Source organism: Stenella coeruleoalba (genome assembly GCF_951394435.1).
Source record: "Stenella coeruleoalba genome assembly, chromosome: 4".
Classification (NCBI taxonomy): domain Eukaryota; kingdom Metazoa; phylum Chordata; class Mammalia; order Artiodactyla; family Delphinidae; genus Stenella; species Stenella coeruleoalba.
In genome coordinates this window covers 66,143,553-66,164,008 of record NC_137149.1, presented here as the reverse complement: position 1 = coordinate 66,164,008, position 20,456 = coordinate 66,143,553, and the positions used below count along the sequence as shown (strand labels likewise).

Genomic DNA, 20,456 nt, shown 5'->3' with positions numbered 1-20,456 from the left:
CATGGGTTACACGTGGTACCCAGGTTTTCTGACACTTGAAGGAAGTCAGAAGTGGGACCTGTGAGGTCAAAGCAAAAGCATGACCATGCTTGATTTGACATCCTTCTTGTCTGGATTTAGGCTTTCACTTTATGTAGAGTGTGCTAGCATTGCTTCTTTTGTTTTCATCTGTTTCATCATTTTTCTCCAACTCTTAGACAAACACAGTCTTGAAGTGTTTTAAGTATCAAGTGATGTAAATAGCAATCTCAAGAAAAAAAAAGAGAAAACTGAAATACCAAAAATATTCAATGTACTGAATCATGTATTGTTAAGACAGGTTTATTTATTTCCATTTTGAAGTTTCCAAGATGGCAACTCAAAAGTAATAAACACCTCATTGGGACTTCTCTGGTGGTCCAGTGGCTAACAATCCGCCTTCCAATGCAGGAGATGCAGGTTCAATCCCTGGTCAGGGAACTGAGATCCCACGTGCCATGGGGCAACTAAGCCCATGCGCCACAACTATTGAGCCTGCGCACTCTGGAGCCCATGTGCCACAACTAGAGAGCCTGAGTGCTGCAGCTACTGAGCCCGCATGCCTCAACGAAGACCTGATGGGGCCAAATAAATAAATAATTTTTTTTTTAAAGAAAAGTAATAAACACCTCAAAGGTACTTGCACTACCTATTGCTGCAGGACCAAACATAGAGCCTCAGGGGAATACTCAATTTCAGTGAGAGCAGGGACACCCCTCTGTTTGTTTTGGTTTGCCATTCTCTCTCATTCCCCAGCAAGTTGCCTAGCCCATAGTTCGTACTCCATAAATATTTGAGAAGTGAGTCACTGAATAAGGTTTAATTAAGGGCTTCCTTTAAAAACAGAAAAAGGTTGTGTATCAGTTTTAAGTTTGGTAGTAATCGATCATATCTGATACTTAGAGAGCAAGTGTTTAGAAATGTCCTTAGCAATTCAAATGCCAGTTAGGTGTGGAAGATCACAGGCAAACACTATGGCTGAAAGAACTGACAGACGCATCCAGCTCCAGACTACCTTGGGTTCTCACACTGCTGTCTGGAGAAGGTTTTTCTCCCAGGGAGTTAAGTGGTGACTTTACAAATCTGGCTGTCTGGGGTGAGACCTGCTGTGGCAAACTCATTCGCTTCTCAGCAGGAAAGGAAACAGCACTTTGCATCATAGCTCCTTCAGATCTTGTGTCATACAACCCATGGCTGAGATTTCAGGCAGGTCATTAGAATGAGTCTAGGTAAATCATTATATATTTTTCATTGCCATGGAAAAGAAAAGCATCCTATGTGTTCAAATTGTACTGATAATAGTAAGAGATAGGGTTACCACTCCATCAGCACAAAGGATAATTAACATTTAGGTGATAAACTTAGGAACATGCCATCTTAGGAAATAATATTAATATAATAGGAAATAAATTGTGGGTGTTCAGAGTTTTGTCAAGTGACAATTTTAATGTACTCAGATCATTCTGTGCAGTAGCACAGTGGTTAAGGTACAGTTCTGCCCCACCTGAGTGGGGCACCCTGGGCAAAGTGAAATTAGATAACTTCTCTGAGCCACTTGTGCTGCCTGTCAGGTGAGGATAATGTTACCCTTGGATTGGTATGGTTAGCACAAGGCATGGCACGTATAAAAAGGATATGTTACAAAATTGTGTAGAAAAATAGTCTATGTTGAAGGCTTGCTCTACAGACCTAGTATGGAAATCTGATGGGCTTTTCTGCCTCTGCACATTCCCGGTTCCTTTCCCAGCAAAAGCAGCACGCCCAGCTAGTATGACGCCTGAGAGCAAAGCTAGGTGTTCTCACCCAGTTACCTGACAGTGTCAGCAAAAGAGTTTCTTAAAAAGCTTGATCATACTTGTTTTAATTTAGAAAGTAAGAATTTCATGGAGGAGCACCTTTAATAATCTAAAGTAGATCAGAATCTATTAGATATTTGTTAGGTAACAGAATTTTCTATCATGTGACTTTGAACCACTTTGTTTTGGGTTCTGATTATGATCTTGGTATGAGACATTTTCTTAAGGGTCTGCAAAAGCACAAATTTTAAATTACTGGCTTGAAGCATATTTTGTACTTCTTCCCTAACTCTACAGAAATGCCCAGGAAGTATCCCATTAAATTCACAGAAACCCCTTCCACTTAATGACCTAGATCCTGTCTGTTAAAACTGGAAACATCTGAAAATGTGAGCTAAGAACTAGGGAACCTCCTATGTGACCTATCTTTAGCTCCCAGTGTCTGATTACAGCATCTTTCAAAATGTAGTAAAACAATTCTGGAAGGACTGAGTTGATGTTATATTAAGGAGTGTGAGTATTATAGTATTCACATCCCCCATAGCATACCAACTCTGTGAATCTCTGGAAATACTTTCAAGTGACCCAGAATATCTTTTTTGATGGATATGATCTAACTTTTTCTAAAAGGTAGAAAGAAATTGAAGACTGATTCATTGAGATAGCTCAGGATTTCACTACCGTCATTTGTCAAGTCTGGGTAGGTGGGAGGAACCATAATTTCTTAAGCCATTAACTCTGTAGGTACCCAAATCATCTTTCTTGAGTCTCACATGATATACCTGTAACCTTGGCCTCTCCTCCTTTCAGCATCTTTTTTATGTGGAGAGTTGTGGGATCTGTCCTGAGAGGTAGGGCTGGATGTTAAATTTGTTCTTGTTGTTTTTTCTCCTCTTTGCTACTGTCTGGCTTCCCTAGGAAACAAAAAGGGGCAGAGAGGAAAATTACTTACTATATATTTATTGAATCAACAGAAATGATGATTAACTATGTATGTGAGGAACTTGGAGAAATAAATTTCTTCCACTCAGAGTCAAAATGCTTCCAGTTTTCCCAAGTTGAACTCCTGAGAAGCCCTGCCCACCTCTCCTGCTGATCATCTGGGCACAGTTTTTTCAGTTTCTGCTTCTGTTGACATTTACAGTTAGCCTGATTAGGAGTCAGCACCCAATATAAGGAAGCAGAGTATGGATCCCAAGGGAAAATGCAGCTTTTTGACTGTGTGAAAAGGGAACTGCTTACCCCTGCAGGGTTCTATGCGTGGCTATTACAGTCATAAGAAAAACACTAGCTTATGTTTATAAGTGCTTATATTTTGTACTAAGTACCGGACTAAGGATTTTACAAGGACAATCACATTTACACCTGAAAACATTAGTAGGCAGATACTATTATGCCCAATCTTGAAAGGTTAACTTGCCCTCTAGTGCTAAACAGCCCTGGAGGATGTATGTAAGTCACTGGATTCCAGAGTCTAAGAAAATAAGAGTTTTCTGGGCCTCAGCTGCCAGTGACTCTTATAAAATAATAATAATAATATCCATCTCTAGGATGTTGTTGTGAGGATTAAACAAAACAGTACCTTTTAAGTACAAGGTCTGGCATTTAGTAAGCACTTAAGAAGTATGGACCTTGATCGTGATCATTTGTTTTAGCATCATTACTCCTGGGGGTAGGGGGAGTTGCGTTTTGCCAGCTGCTGTAAGAGGTGATTTTAAACAGCTGCCCTCCTCACTACTTAAATTTCTCTACTTAATTTGCAAATATGAACTTAAGCCAACCTAGGTTTGATTATGGATACCAGTCTTTTCCCTCCCTCATATATTTTACAGAAAATGAATTGTTAACCACATTTCATATTAACAAGGATAATAATATATATTTTTCAACACCACGGGAAAAGAAAGCCCTTTATGGGATTGCACATTTTTTTTCCTAGCTGAATTTGATTTTCTAACACCATGTAAGCTTCAAATGTAACTTACAGGCATTCATGACTTAAATGGTGAAGTTGTCATCTGCACCCTTTTAAGCTCGACTTATATGTATTATGCAGACAAACCTTACTGCTTGGGGAACCAGTCACTGTGGAACGGCTTCTGAAAGAAGTCCAGAATAAGCAAGTTATTGACTTGACTCCGGAAAAGGAGGGGAAAAGAGAGAATTGAGGCTACTTCAAGTTTTGTCTTGATATGTCCCATGAGTCTAATGCAATACGTTTTGTATTGCTTTGAAAAATAGTTCAGGCAGGTTTTAAACCACACTGAGTTTTCCTCCACTGCCAGCTCGGGAACTTTAGTATTGTGAATTCTCTTTTGCCATTAGCAAAGCTGTTTCAGCTTTTTTGGCCTGAAAATGTGTAAGATCTCAGTTTAACTTTTAAGGTGTTAATGTATCCCTATCAAAAGCAAAGCTATGTTTTTATAATGTCCCATTGCAGGATGATTGTTCAAATACTGTCTGGCACACGGCTTCCTTCAAGTAGCTCTCAGTGAAGAAAGCCAACTTTGTTCCGTTTGAGAGAAACGGGTTAGTAAAAACTATATATAAACATTACAAAAAAAGAAAATAACAGAAGAACAAATAATCTGTTCTCTGTTCCTCTGATTTAAGACGGTGTCTGCCACAAGCCAAAGACTGTGGTTGAAAAAGTTCCATCAAACCCATTGTTTGGTCTCATAAAAACAAAACGTGTCCCCTTTGCTCAAACAAAATTCTGTAATCTTGGGTTGTGTTCAGATCCCTAAGTGAAGTTGTTCACAGATTCATAGTGTTGCTGTTCTGAGAAATTCTTCCTCCCCCTAAGCCTGAATATTCTTTATCTTTTTTTTTTGGCTAAACATCTGAGCTCTTCTAAGACTCTCTGAGACCTAGAATTACCGTTAAATGCCTTCTAATCAGTCTGCCCTCTTGCCACCTCCCAACAGCTTGATGGCATTTTTGAGGTGAGCAGACCATGCCTTGTGACTTTTTTTGCATCTCTTTTTTGTGTATCTTTTGATGAATCAGCATAGCCATAAAATTGACAGTTTACAGGAAACCTACGTGTCAGGTAAATCTGCATGCGTTAGCCTCTGCTCCTATACGGATGACGGTGTCTGTCTCAAATACAGATGGAGACTTTGAGTTCACAAAGCTAACGCCTGTGGGATCCTGAATCTTGACCTAGATTGCTCTAAGTCCAAAACTGTTTTTCTTTTTGTTCTTAAATAACCCTTCCTTCTCCAGAGGTAAAGGGGACTCAGTCTCAGAAAAAAGCATTCTGGAAGGCACGCCCCACGTTTGCCAGCTTGTCCCTTCCTCCTCTCCCGCTCACCACCAGGACTGCAGAGCAGCTGAAAGAGGAATGCTCTTCTGGGAGATGGTGGCGTTTGGGCATCTTGTATTTACGAAATTCGGGAACGAACCTATATTTCGTTTTACTGGGACAGTTGTACATAGATTTATTTGAATGGATGTGGGAAATAATGGAAATGGTGTGCATTTGGAATGTGCAGTGAGAAAACACAGCAGATAATGATTCTTCAGTATTCCTACATTAATTAATTCAAATCATTAGGGAAATGGGCCCAACGTCAGCTTTCTTTGTGGTTCTGGGTAAGAATTTCTCACAGACCCCAGTTGTTACTGTCTCCAAACCGTTGATTTGGTAATTTGCTTATTTTCAAAAAACTGGTTGTATATTCTGCGCAGCCTCTTCTGGCTGAATTGAAGGCCATACGAGAGACTGGATGTCTGCCCATCCAGTTCCTCCAGGACACTTCCTCCTGCCCTTGAGTCACCGCCGCCGCTGGAGAATATTTAATGCCAAACTCAAAATAAGTGTTTAGGAGACTTTCAGTGGTGGTTTCAAATAATTACCGTGAGAGCTTTGGTAAAAGCCTTTATCCACAAAACTATTTAAATTATATAATTATATCCCCTACCTCACTCTTCCTTCCTTTCCCGGGATTTGTCTGTCTTTGCTCTGTGCCGCCGTCCCAACACTGAAAGATAGACTTAGACCCAGATTGGACACTTTCTGCCTTTCTCTCTAGGGTACCCAAAACGAGAATAGATGCCTCACAACGAATTATTTGCCTGATGGAACCTATCATAACCCCAAATCCCAAACCTCTGCCCAGGGGCCAAGAGCAATTTACCCAGCGCTGCAACTTCCTTTTCTTAGCTTCTTCCATTCTTTGACCTGTTTCAGATGGCATGACCCTACTGGGAGATTGGGCCATTTCCTCAATTACAGTGTTTCATATCTACGCCTGCCCTGGAAAGCTCATATCTGTGTATCAGCAAAGCATGAAAAAATTTTTTTTCTCTGTTTCCCTCTTCATTATATTTAGCAATATGTATTGATTAAGTGCATTTGCTTGGCTGCCTTCCACTAAGCTGTTTTAGAAGACCTCTTTGGCCATATGTTTTTGATGACTTCCCCTTCTGTCTGCCTTTACCCATTTTAGAAAAATGACTTTATGTTGGTTTGGTTCTATACAAGTATGTTTTTAAAGGTTATGTTCTAATATAGCCTAGGAGTTTAGAAACAACAGTTTTTCTGGTCAGAAACTGTCCAAGAGAGAGAGTGATCCTGACGGGGATGAATACTAAATGGACCAATTGTATAGAAACGTAATTTCTCTTTATTCTCAGGTATATGTTCTTTACCACTTACTACCTCCTGCAGTAGCTAAAGAAGTAGTTGATATATGTGTTGCATAGGGTTATATGGAATGACCAGTGTTCCACTGAATCAATAATACAGTGTCAAAAGATAATACCCAATGGTTTACCGACGTTGCTGTCATGGAAATCATAACTCACTCTTTAAGAACGTGCTAACATTGTCCATACTTGATATGGTCAGAATGTATTATTAAGAATGTCATTGGAATGTTCCATTGATTTGTAATTTTAGGGTATGAACATTTGGAGAGTGCAAAAATAGAGAAAGAATGAAACATTATTTGGCCATAAATTTGTAAATACCTCATGTCTTAAATGATGATGAGGTGGGGCCACAAACCACCAAAACAGCTAATAAAATAGGTGTTAGTTTAAGATTTTTATATATATTTTCTTATTTGACATTTTAACTTAACTGATAGTAGGTTTTAAAACCAAGTACGTAAACTAAGGTTTTTTCACACACACACACACACACACACACACACACACACACACACACACACACAGAGTATTTATTTATCTGCTTTTAAAAATCATCAATACCTAAGAAGTTAAGTTGATGGTGTTAGAGCTGAAGAACATGCCAGCGAAATAAGTCCTCTGTGTTTTGTTTATCATTAGTTATTTTCAACCTACTATTTGTGAAGCTCTCATTTGCATATAATGCTATTTTATGTAACTGCATATATATATATATATATTTTTTTATGGGAGCTTAAAGTCTAACATATTGATGTGGTCATCTGCAAAAAACATAGTATGAGAGAAATGGCAAATCACTTTGTAACTTTCAAGTTATTTTCTGCTCAAGAGTTGTATCAGGGCCTCCCTGGTGGCGCAGTGGTTAAGAATCCCCCTGCCAACGCAGGGGGCATGGGTTCAAGCCCTGGTCCAGGAAGATCCCACATGCCACGGAGCAACTAAGCCCGTGTGCCACAACTACGTGAGCCTGCGCTCTAGAGCCCGCGAGCCACAACTACGGAAGCCCACGCGCCTAGAGCCCGTGCTCCACAACAAGAGGAGCCACCGCAATGAGAAGCCCGCGCACCACAATGAAGAGTAGCCCCCGCTCACCGCAACTAGAGCAGCAACGAACACCCAGTGCAGCTGAAAATAAATAAATAAATAAATTTAGTTTTTTAAAGAAGAGTTGTATCAGGTTAGAGACAGAAATTAAGAGATAAAGAAAAACAGTCTAGGTTAACTTTATAAATATTTGTCCTCCTACCACCTACATGCCATATGAGAAGAGATAATGCCATCTTTTCTGTAATTGAGGGAAGACAGGTTTCCAGATAGTTTTTATGTAGAAGAAGTAGTAGCTAGTAGAGTTGGGTGTTAGCAATGCAAAAGTAGATTGAAATAAAATTGCCATTAGGAGATTTCAAAAGGAAACTGAAAATCATCTCAGTAATATACCACTTGGATTGCACTGATGTTGTGCAGTGATTGACAGGTTGCAGAACATTCATTCTTCTTTGGGTGTTGACATCTCTCTTAGACCTGATGTCAGAGGAAGGAAAAGAATTAGTCTTTCCCGGAAATCACCTCTGAGCCAAGCACTGGGCAGGACACCTGAGTTAGCACATCTTGTCACCACAATAACCCTACAAAAGAGATATTAACCCAATCTTATGAATGAGAAAAATTTCATTGAGAGAAATTAAGTAACCTGCCTGAAGAAAGACAGCCATGAAGTGGGAGAACAACGATTCAAACCAAGTCATTCTGATACCATATTACTGCTAGTTAGTCAAGTGAAAAAATAAATAAGGACGAGGTAGATTGGAATACATATGTACTCCTGGTGAAGAAGTTTATCGATAGGCCATGAAGTAAACTTACCTGTGACACCTATGATGGGGGATATAATCCTTTGTAGAACGCTGAGCCTAGGTAGCCACCTGATCCAAAAGTATTTTGGGGTTCTTGGTGTCTTAAGTTAGTGGTTGAAGCCATTCCTTATTTCTCATTTAGTTTTTCCATAAGGAACTTTTTTTCAAAATAAAACACCTAATATTTCCTTTCCAAGAAAGGTGAAAAATGCTTGATTAGCTTGTTTTCACCTTATATTCTACAACCACCTAAAGGTGAGGAAAGCCTTGTATTCTGAGCCATGGGGTATGTTTCAGCTTCTGGAACTTAAGTCCTTTACCATGTGGCGTCATCGTTTTGCTTCAGATGTTATTGGTGCCCAGAAGCATCATGTGAACCCTCATGGCCATCCTCGGCTTTCTAACTAAAAAAGCCCCTCTTTTTTATGGTTACATATTTGTTATATGTTGATGGCTGCCTTCTCTACACTGATTGGTAACTTGTGCACATCAGCTGATGAGTTCTGAAGAGTTATTTTACAGTGACCCAACCTCCAGCAAGTTGTCTTATTTCATCAGTCACCGTCTTTGTTCCACAAGATGTTCTCCTGTAACGTTATGTTGCATTTTGTCCTTTTGGTGGAAAGTAAGTGAAAACAGAAACCCGCTGTGCTGCTACTGAAGTGAGAAGCACAGGCTTCATAAACTTAAGTCCATCCTGACAAGGGTGAAAGTTGTGTGTCTTCCAAAAGTGATTCAGCATTAGCCAAAATTCTATGCTTATTTCACTTAACTGGTGGTGAACTCATGATAAACTTACGATAAACATAAATTTATCATTTGACCTGCACACATTTAAGAGATTCCCAGGAATAAATCCAGGTGCTGAAGGCTTATTTGTATTCTGACCCAAATACCAACATATAGTTTGAACTAAATAAGTATTATATGTATACTTTTTTCCTTTAACTTTTGCTCTTGGGCTTAGCCTTGCTGATGACTCCTTCTGGGATAAGATGAGTTATCACACATTTTCTTCTGTCACTATAAGTAACTGTGGCCCTGGAGCAGGATGTGGGTGTTACGACACCCATACGACACCCACACCACGACATTTAGGTGTTAACATTTTACACTGTCTGTAACCTTCACATCATTTCTGCTGGTTAGACTGGAATAGACTAGTCTTCTAGTCAAAGGCAAGAGGCGTTTATTTACCTCTCCTTAGGGATATTTCCACATTCTCTACTGGGGTGTTTCCTGGATATGTTCCTAAGTAAGACTCTCTGTTCTGTAAACCCCTGAAAGGAATCAAGAAAAACCAAAGGCCAGAGGCTGAAAAGGGCCATTTTTATGCAAGTGCTTTCTGCAACATTACATTTGGGGCCATCAAAATCATAGTTCTTAGGTGGCCTAACATGTTCTTTGCACATCTGGCCTCTGGATTCTTTAGAGTGTTCCAAGCAGAGTTTTTGCCAAAATGCAAACGACATCTTGCACGCTATGATACTTTCCAAACAAGTCAGGGCTTTCAATTTATTTCACTATAAAAGTGTGTTCATTGTCTAGGGTGCCCTCTGTGATTTTTATCAAAGATTTCCTCGGCAAACGTCATGTAAAAGTAATTTTAAAAGATTATCATAGGGCTTCCCTGGTGGCGCAGTGGTTGAGAGTCCGCCTGCCAATACAGGGGACACGGGTTCGTGCCCCGGTCCGGGAAGATCCCACATGCCGCAGAGCGGCTGGGCCCGTGAGCCATGGCCGCTGAGCCTGCGCGTCCGGAGCCTGTGCTCCGCAACAGGAGAGGCCACAACAGTGAGAGGCCCGCGTACCGCAAAAAAAAAAAAAAAAAAAAAAAAAAGATTATCATAAAGCTGCCAGTCTTTGATTTCTTAAAAATTGTTGTTATTTTATTTTATTGGAGGGTATGGTGGGGGTCAGGGCAGGCCACCCTAAAATATGCCAGACTGGCATATTGAATATTTTGAATTAAAGTTACTTAAGAAACAGCCAATCCAAGAAGAACATTCTGACCCTCCTTTGTCTTTAGAAAGCAAGAAATAAATCTCCCATTTGAAAAGTACCCGCCCTGCACCAGGAGGTAGATAGACATCCTTATCACTAGAGATAGGAAATTCCAGGCCAAGAAGGCTGTTTAAACAAAATTTGTTACTGCCTCACTAATTTACTACCCCAAGCTTAAACGTCTCTGTCTTGTCAATTCTTTACAAATTTGTTGTTTCTTTGTCTAAAAATTATAAAAACTGCCTGCTTTGGTCACTTCTTAGGTCCCATTTCTATGAGACCTCCATGTGTACTAATTAAATTTGGGGTTTTTTCCCTCCTGTTAATCTGTCTTGTGCCAATTTAATTATTAGGCCAGCCAAAAAAACTCAAGAAGCAGAGGGTGGGAAATTTCCCCCTCCCCGACAGGTATTGTATGAACATGTTATCTGTTTTGCCAGGCAATACAAAGATGCAAATAGAACTTTATTAAGGCCCTTTGGTCTGAGTTAATCTTTGTGAGGAATTGTACTTGACCTCATTATCTGCCAAGCATCTTTCTTTCTTTTTTCTTTTCCAAGCGTGTTTCTTATAAACCAAATACACATTGTTTTCTTCTCATAAATCCACTATTATATAACCTGCTTGATCACTAAGTAGCTAGTCTAGGTGTTGATTCCATTATTCATTAGACAATTTCTGTTATATGAGATAGAAGGAGATGTTAGATCATAACCACCACTTTGTTCTCCATTTCCTCTGCAATAAAATAAGCACACTAACATTTTATTTATTGCTCTAATTAAAAGTGTCCAAGATTACACAGGAGTTTTACAGGCAGTAAAAAACAATGGTCACACAACAAAATCATTGTAACTTCCCACAAGGTATTCTCCAATCATTAATAATTTGGTTATTCTTTTATTACCAAGCTTGTATTGATTTTATTTCATCTCTTTATCAAGGACCTCAGTCCTGCAGGGAAGTAGAGATATAAACAGATAAGCAATTATACATCACGCTACATTGTGTAAGTATATACACATATTTGGAGAATCCAGAAGGTGGAGGTATTCATGTCACCTGGAGGACTCAGGAAAAATAGAGTTGGGGACGTTTCTTGGTTTATTTATTGTTCATTGCTTTCCGTATGTAGTCTTAAGGGAAAGAAAGAGTGACAGTGGGGGAGAATAAAGATGCAGGGGAGAAGAGGGAGGAACAGAGGTGAGAAAAGAAGGCAGGTCTTCCTCCCAGCTCAGGAATTAGGGAGGATTAGGTAAAGGGAAGTTTTGAGATTAAGAGAGGAAAGTTGAGAGAATAATTTACGAATGTTCTCAGTAAAGCAGGGAGATGTTTGCTGCACTAACAGGAGCCAAATTTGGAGTCTGAAGAAGGGAAGAAAAGGTCTGGAGTAACCTCTGGGAACATTGGAATTGGCTAGGCCTGGGTGAAAGTATAGATCAGCAGTAATGAGCACCCATATAAGAGAGGAGAGCTGGAGTAGAGCCTGTCCTCAGGGGGAGGTGATTTTATTCCCTTTCTAGTCCCTGTTGTGTCAGGACTAAGAACAGAGAAGTGTTGGCTGTAGACTGAATTGTGACTTGGCAAAGCAGGAAAGCTTGGAGGAGCTCATAAGGGCCCCTGATGAGCACTTAGCTAGGTGCAGCCCAGGGACAGGGAGAGGAGAGCTGAATGCTCAACTGTCGTGTCCACATGGGATGCAGGCTGTGAGAGGTGCAGGCAAATCCCGCTTTCCCTGCGGCTCCTTCCCATACCTGGGTCCCCGCCTGGTGAGACGCCTGAATGCCTGTCTGTCTCCCCAAACTGCCTTTACTTCTGACTCTCCCTGATTATAGCAACAAATGCTCCTTTTCTTTCAGCCCACAAATAAGACTTTGTAGCATAAGGAGATACAGAACTTTTATGTTGTTGTACTCTATGGTCTTTTATCCTTTTTCTGAGTTAGCTTCTCATTTATATATTTACACTTTCACATGTCACTAAGTTTAAACGTTTAAACATTTCCCCCTTCGGTAACCAAAAAGAAAACAAAGCAACAGCTAATGTAGTAATAAATTTATTTCTAGCTACAGGAGATAAGCTTCAATGCAATATGGCCATAAAGTATGGCTCCCAGGCTTACAGGAGAAGCAATAAACTTCCATAAATAAAAGAATTTTAAAATACTCCTGGCAGTATAAATAAGGGTGAAATATAACATGTAACTGGCAGCACACAGCCAACAACAGAGCTGCTTACAAAATAAAACTGTAAACGAAAATAAGAAAGTGTTTGCAGCTTTTCTGTTGCTGTTACCTTGCGCCCTAGGTAGGCTGACTGGAGAATTCACTGTGCGAAGATTTTGACTCACCTTCTGAAATGTGATCTCTGTTACATCTCCTGACACTGTTTGATTTGCTGCAGATCTGTGATAATCACCCAGGAAACCCAGGGATGCTGACGCCACAAATAAGTTCTCAGTACATTTTAAGATGTTAGAGAACGCCCTCAGAAGAAGGGAGAGTGGGGCGCACAGGACTGTGTCGAACAGGCTGGATCACGAGGGGCTTGCACAGCCAGGGGTTTACTTGACTTTGAGTCTTGCTTTGCAGCTGATCTATAAAGAAATTTGAAGTCCTCTTGAGGTACATCTCAGGTTTCATTTAGGTTTTCAGATCAGGAGTGACTCGGGCAAAACTTAAAAAAACAGAGTAGCGGATGGATGGATGGATGGATGGATGGATGGGTGGATGGATGGATGGATGGGTAGGTAAGTAGATAGGTAGATAGGCAGGCAAGCAAATAAATACACAGGTACACACACATGCATTTCAGTGGACAGTGCCTTGGTTTGAAAGACTGTTGAAGTAATAATCCCTATTATTCTCTAGAAAATTAAAGAGCACGAAGGAGAAGACTGACTGTCTGTCTGTCTCTCTCTCAAATCAGAAGTGATAATAGAGGGGAAATGGAGTGCTTCCAGTGGGGTGAAATCAAAATTTATCAGTGCTCTCATTCCATAAATATGTCTTTCCCGAGCGTCTGTAATTACAGGCACTGTTTGTGGCTGGGAACCACATTAAACATTGTCTCTCCCCTCAAGGAACTGAGGGTCTTGCTAGCATAGAGTGAATTACACATGATAGCATGGAGTGAGTCTGGGAGGGCTTGGGAGGACAGCTTGGTTTCAAAGATAGTGGAATATCTCAGGAGGAAAGGGTGGTCCAGAGAGAGGGAATAAAGGAGTCAAGGTTGTGAAGAGAAAAGCGAACGAGAGTTAGCTGGACTTGGATTTTAGATTTTATCATGTAAGCAGTAGAAGCCATTGAAAAATTTTAGATCAAGAAGAGACTCATTTGTGTTTCAAGTTTGTTTTGTAAAGAGAAGGCTCTGTTGGTGGTAAAGACAAGATGAGAGACAGATGATGAGGGCTCTAGGGAAACAACAGGGGAAATGGTATGGGGATTTCACTTATGATTTGCTATGCCTGGTACTGTTGGTTTTGTTTTTGCTGGATAATGTAGAGAATGACTAGCTAGTACCGAAATTTAATTCTGAGTTTGGTTTCTTTACTTAGTAGCCATGTGTTTGGGGGCAAGGAAATTAAACTCTAAGTCTCATGCTTATCATCTGCAGAATGGGGACAATAGTTGTGCCTCCTGCACAGGGTTGTAGTAAGTGTTAACTGAAGTACTGTATCTGTGTGTGTAGCCCTTAGATCCATGACTGGTGTGTGGTACATGCTAAATATTGTTTTATTTTATTTTCATTTTTTATCTGTGTATTAATCTGCTTGTTTGTTCATTTCATCTATGGGAATTTGCTTTTAAGACAATCCAGGGTAATCTGCTATGGATAGTCATTGATAAATTTGCTTGCAGAATCTTGCTGACACTTTTTACCTCCTTTTCTTAAAATTCTCTTGGGCCAAAAATTTCCAGTAGGACATAGGAGCGTGAGGCCTGTTAATTAAAACAGCTCTTTCCCCCCGACGTAAAGTGTGAACAGAAAATTTTGCAAAGAATGCTGCTATATGGCGGTCCTTCATGTCACTGTGTGGAACAAGGAACAGGGGAAATGTTAAATGAAGTTCCAGCGTTCGGAGGGTTGGGCATGCTTACTTTACGGTACAACACTGTTCTGTTATTTCGATAAACAGATCCTGAAATTCCAGAACGTAGCGTGAACCACATTTGAAATACGAATGTAGAAACACCTTCAAAAATCCCCAATATAAAATTTTAATTACCTCTGTCTTTGCTTCCCTCTTTGTGAAGATAACTCAAATAACTGTACCACAGTCTTAAATTGGAACAATAATTATATCTCCTTTGAATATAACAAAAATTATGTATTATTTTTACTATAGATATATTTTATTATATAAACATAGATTTGTTAAATTTATTATATAAATAACTGCGGGCTCAGATACTAGCACTCAGAACAAAACTCTAATAGGAAAGTAATTGTTCCTTACATTTCCTTGTGCAGAGCCCGTGTTCTGTGTCTTCATAATGTTAGGGCTGCGTTGAAATAAGAAGCTGTCCCTGTCAGGTTATAGGAAAAGTCTACAGGATCTAGGGAGAAAAATTAAGTATCTTGAAATTTTTTCCCTTTGAAGAGCTGGGAAAGCAATAGTTCTTAACAGAGGGAAACAAATACAACCTCTCTATATAGCTGAGGTGAACAAAGCCTTTCTTGACACTAAAGGTTTTTATTGTGCCTGAAAATGAACTCTTCATTGATGGAAGGGGTTCTTTTCTTCAATCCGTCAAGATTACTAGGCCACATGTCACCATCCCCAGCTGAAATACCGCATCATGAAATCGCAATTAAAGTTATAGACGCCAATTCATGAAGTGGCAAGAGATTACAGATACTACATTTCCTCCTCTTGAGAATTAAGTTTCAGTCGCATTGACAACTTCTGAAAGAATACCCATAAATTATTTAAATTACGTTCCCCAACTTTTCCCCTTGATTCATAGCTAAGCAATTTTGACTCGTTCAACGTTGTTATGCTTTAACAAGATAACGTACTGAAAATATTTTAAGAAGATTGCGACCGTGTGGTTGGAATAATGAGCAAAGATGGCAGGGGAATGGGTGATGTGTAGTCAAGTCCCAACCGTGCTAGGAACAGGGTATGGCTTTAAGGGAGTCGCTCACTTTTTCTGACAATGTTTGTCCAGTCTTCTCTGAGGGGCTTTCGTGAGAATCAGATGAGTAGAGGTATGTGAAAGCAATTTGGAACATAAAAAGCACTAAAAATAACTAAAAGTAGTTGCTGAACAACCTTGGTAGAACAAATGGGAGTAAATGCTGAGGGCATCTTTCGTTTAATTTTACAGGGAACAAGGGAAACTCTCAGTCGTCACTGCACTACCCTTGGTGATGCTCTTCGGAAGGAGAATGACTTTGCTCTTATAATTGATGGGAAAACTCTCAAGTATGCCTTAACTTTTGGAGTACGGCAGTATTTTCTGGACTTAGCTTTGTCGTGCAAAGCTGTTATTTGCTGCAGGTAAGTTCTCCATGGTATTGTCAGATTTCAGTAATGAGCAACTGGATCCTAAGTTCTTGATTTTTAAAGTTCCTTGAAGTTATTTTATCCAGAATCCATAAATGTCAGGTTATTTATTTATTAATTCATTCACTCAGGGTTCACAAACTGGGATAGCATTTATTAGCAGAGTTTTGAAAGTGAGTCCTGACAATCATTAATGATTATTGTTCATAATTTGAATTGGCAGGTTTCTTGCCATTCTGTGTTTATTTACCTGCATTTCCATCCAGGGTTGCTTCTCTAAAGGTTCTGTTTTCTACACTTAAATCTTTGATTCTGTTGCTTGGACTTATTTGGGGGAATGCATGATGGGAGACACTAACTGAATCATTTTCCAAATAGCTGAGCATTTTTCTGAAGGCTGTTTATTGACCATATAATTTTCTGCCCTCTAATTTATAATATTGCCTATATCCTAAATTAAAATCTGTTTTGAGGTATCAAGCCCTACTCCATAGAATTGTATTTTTGTGAACTATTTAGCTCCAATCCTTCCTGAACTTCTTGTCAAAGAATCTTCCTCATGTCTTTGACTAAGTTGTTTTAACAAAGTCTTCCTAAAATTTGAAGTATATTTATGACTATGCCCAGTCTCTTCCCCTCTGGTCACCATGAAATGCAAGGATTTTCCTCTTTGCCACCCACTTACTGAATCTTACCAGCTGGTCAGACTAGGCGTTGGATAGCAGTTCTCAAATTGCTTTCTCTTCATGCAAGATGAAATACTAGCAGGGCTTCTGGAGAATTTCTCAGAATCTGTGCTTTTAACATTATCTTTAAAACTGTACTATTGGCAAACTTTATTTGTTTTATAAACTTTATTTGTAAAACTTTATTTTTTCTCTTAAAATATATTTATGAATAAAAGAATCTTCTGCTTTTTAAAACTTTTTTTGGTCCAGGCTTTATTTACTTAAATATCCTGTATATGATATTGTCTCCAAACTTATAAGCCATGCCTTATAGGTATTTCCTAAATTTCAGTGGGTTGTTTTTGTGAAATATAGTTTAAACCATACTTAATAAATATCCTTGATAAGTGTCATTTCAGCCTATAAAATTATACTCAGGGCATTAAGAGTTGCTTATTATTCCTAGGAATCTAATTATTTCATTTAATTTTTCTTCTCTGTGGCATGTATTAATAAATACTATTACTATAAAGCTTTTAGGCAATACAGTGTACAGATATTTAGTATTAGTAATAATCAGACTCTGCTTAACCATGAAGAAAAATTGGAAGTTATTTTCTTGACTGTCTTCTTTAAAAAGCATGAGAAGAGGGAGGGGATATGGGGATATACGTACGCATATAGCTGATTCACTTTGTTATACAGCAGAAACTAACACAACATTGTAAAGCAATTATACTCCAACACAGATGTTAAAAATAAATAAATAAAAATTAAAAGCATGAGGATACTCATGATTTTTTAATATCTGCTTTTCCAGTGATGTTTCTTGGCTCCTTTGTAAATCTCTTGACCATGTTCAACTCTGATGCTCTCCCATCAGGATAATTTTGTGCCAGACTTGGTTGTTTAATCACTTTCATTAACGGAGGCATAAGGATCAACAAAAGATTGCTCAAAAGCACATTAAGTGATATGGCTGTTGGCTCCTATTCAGAAACAGAACGGACCACAGAGCTGTTTAGATAAAATGACGGGTTCCCTTGAGCCTGCATCCGTTCTGTGCCGACTGTGTGCTGGGGAGAGATGCTGCACATACAAGGATGAACAGGACGTCCTGCCTGCTCTCCTTCGTATTTGTGTCTGCCTTGTGTTTTAAGCAGACTCACAGTTGGTTTGAAAGACGTGGGAGGCCGATTTCATCGCCGCTGAGCCTCATTCCTAGAGCATTGCTTAACATGGTACCTCCCACCATTCTTCAAAAAGTCGAACCACAAAATTAAACAATAGCAGAGGGAGAGAAAAACTAGAAAGCAGAGTCCAGGGAGAAAAAAATACGTTCTGTGCTTGTGAAATTCCCTCCTGAGATCCTCGTTCTGGATGCTCACAAGTCACATGGACCTCAGCGCCCCTCCAGGTCCCAGGCCCCTGGGAGGGACACACACTGCCGTGCACGTGCAGCTCTGCTCTGACACTGAGCTTATAAAGATGTGGGTGGCCCCTTCCTCCCTCCATCCTGTTTTATGCATGTTTGAGGACCATGAAGGTCCCTCTGCAGACATTGAGTTTTATTTAGAGTTTTAGGGGTTTTTTTAAGAAGTAAAAAACTTTCCTCTGCTTTTTTCCTCTAATTACCCTCATATTCTCTCTTTTCCCCAAAGACTGTGGTTCAGCTTCCGGTCTGGCTTTGAGAATTCGTCTAAGCCCATAATTACATCAGTGCCACTGCCCGATTTATATCTGTGCACCTTCTTGGCCCGGTGCCGCTTGACATTTAAATTATTGGCACAGACCATCTTCTTGTCATTTAGCTTACTGACCTTGAAGCATAATTTCCATGATGAGTCCTCACTGTGAGGAATAGGTGGGCAGTTCTGCATATCCTTCTTTGCAGTTAAATGCACGCATTCTTACTCCTGGTTTCTCAGATGATTGTAATCTCCTAGCCTCAGGAAATTCTCTATTTTACTCCATTATAAGAAACCCTCTGGATAAATACTGAATATTATTTCAAAATACAGTAGGGCACTGTTTCTCAAATTAGTTTATGTTCATGCTGGTTTTCTAGGTTTTTCCCTCAAAACGACTTTACAGTTTATTTCTTGTCAGTCCACACATGAAGATAATTCAGCATCTTGCTCTTCCTTTGCTAGAGTGGAAGTAGGGGGAAAGCCTCCCTTAATGGATAATGAGGCTCTGGACATTAGCTCCATCTTCAGGATTACATCAGCCACTTGTCTTCCCTGACATTATCAGCATGAAGGGCAGGAGGCAGTTTTTAGTGTTTGCCTAATTGACAGAGTTATAAAGATGAGCGTTTTCCCTGAAGAGTCTACAGTCGAATTGAAAGAAACAGTTGTTCTCTGTCAGTTGTCATGACATCTCTTACTCACCATCAGTTTCTAAAGGGAATACTCAGAGACAGCAATAATCCCCTAGCCCCCAAATTATTCAGGGCTTTGGAGTGCTGGTTTTGGTTTACAGAGTGAAGGTTGCATGTTATACATCAAATAATTTTTTCAATTATGTAAAATCCAAGAAGTAAAATAAAATCTGTTTTTATCAGTCTACCAAGTACTGTATTTTCATAGGTACTGTGCAGGTTTTGTTTTCACCACTGTGTGAATTTACCTGTATAACCTGAGTAGTTTTAATAGTAAACATGCATGTTATGTTAAAGGACTTTCTGGTAAGTTTTCCTAGTCCCTTCTTCAGGTACACTGATTTTTACCATTTGGTGTGATCACAGATACTTTTGAAGAACAAATGAAAGCTATGGACGAATTTTACACAGACATGTTAAATTGAATGTACCGCTTCAGGGATTTCACAGACTCCCTGGAACTCCTTGGACAGGTAGAGGGGGAAAAGGCTTGCTCCAGGACTCAGGGAGATTTGATCACACAGCTAAGATCAAGAGCTATTCTACAAACTAACTGTACCAGATAAATACTTTCTCATCTCAGCTGCCAATATTTTATGCCCTAAGGTCTTACAGGTTGTATAACTGATAGAAGGGCACCTTAGCTGGGGATTTATGGAATGCTTGTTCTAGCTTTGCTGCCCTGGCACTTTGGATACCTAATGGAATCACTCTGGCCTTGGTTTTGTGACCTGTAAAATGAAGAGCTTAGCATGTAGCAGTGATTCAGATATTCCAGGGAGAATGGATGTCTACAGCAGTTAAGATTGGAGCTTCTCTGGCATAGAAAGGTGGGAAACCCATGCACACAGGCACCCTTCCTGGGTTAGCTTCTTCCAGCTTGAGAGCTACTAGGCCAGGGGACCTCTCCTAGCCCTTTCAGTTTTTGGATGAACCCTACTTCTTTTGGCCACTCTGTGGGAAGAGTCTGTCTACTGCTTGGATCTGCTTAATTCAGGGAAGCATCTGTTCTACCTCTTTTAATATTCCCTCCAGAAGAGAGTGGGAACGTTGCAGTGGAGTATCGCTGTGTGTTAAATAGCATGTGGTTTCAGAGATCCTCGTCAGTTCACATAAGCCAGCCTTTCAAAGAATCTTACATTTTTTCTGTAGTTGTCAGTTTAGCTTAAACATATTTTGAAACTTATGTTCTGTGACAGTTGGTTGAAAATTGGCCTAGAGCCTCCAAGCTTTTAGACTGTCTAGTAATCACCGTTCTTCTACATAATTTATGTACTCATGTCTTCTGAAAAGCAGAAGTGAAATTGAAGTAAGCATTTTTCCCTACTTGCAACATCTCTAATCAAAGTTTAACCCCCTTTTAGGCCCTTTTCCCCATAGTGCATAAGAAAACACTTGACTTCAGTGAGTGTCCTCACTCGGGAGTGGCATTCCAGGCAAAACCTTTCACCTGAGTCCGATCGAGGGGCCCTCCAAGAAGGAGTCTAAAGGGACACCTTGAATACTTTCTGTCATAGCCTGAGAATGTTAAGTAAAGGGTCAAGACAGATCCGCTTCTTGAAT

General features: G+C 39.7%; 1 protein-coding gene across 4 annotated transcripts in view; it reads left to right on the top strand.

Annotated features, from left to right (window-relative positions):
* The window catches only part of ATP8A1 (ATPase phospholipid transporting 8A1), a 238,452-nt gene that overhangs the window by 142,835 nt on the left and 75,161 nt on the right, over nt 1-20,456 (top strand). For all 4 annotated transcript variants that reach the window (XM_079920695.1, XM_079920696.1, XM_079920694.1 and 1 more), the window contains one exon: nt 15,664-15,836. In XM_079920695.1, coding sequence (XP_079776821.1) covers nt 15,664-15,836 — 173 coding nt within the window. The remainder of the gene's footprint in view (nt 1-15,663; nt 15,837-20,456) is intronic.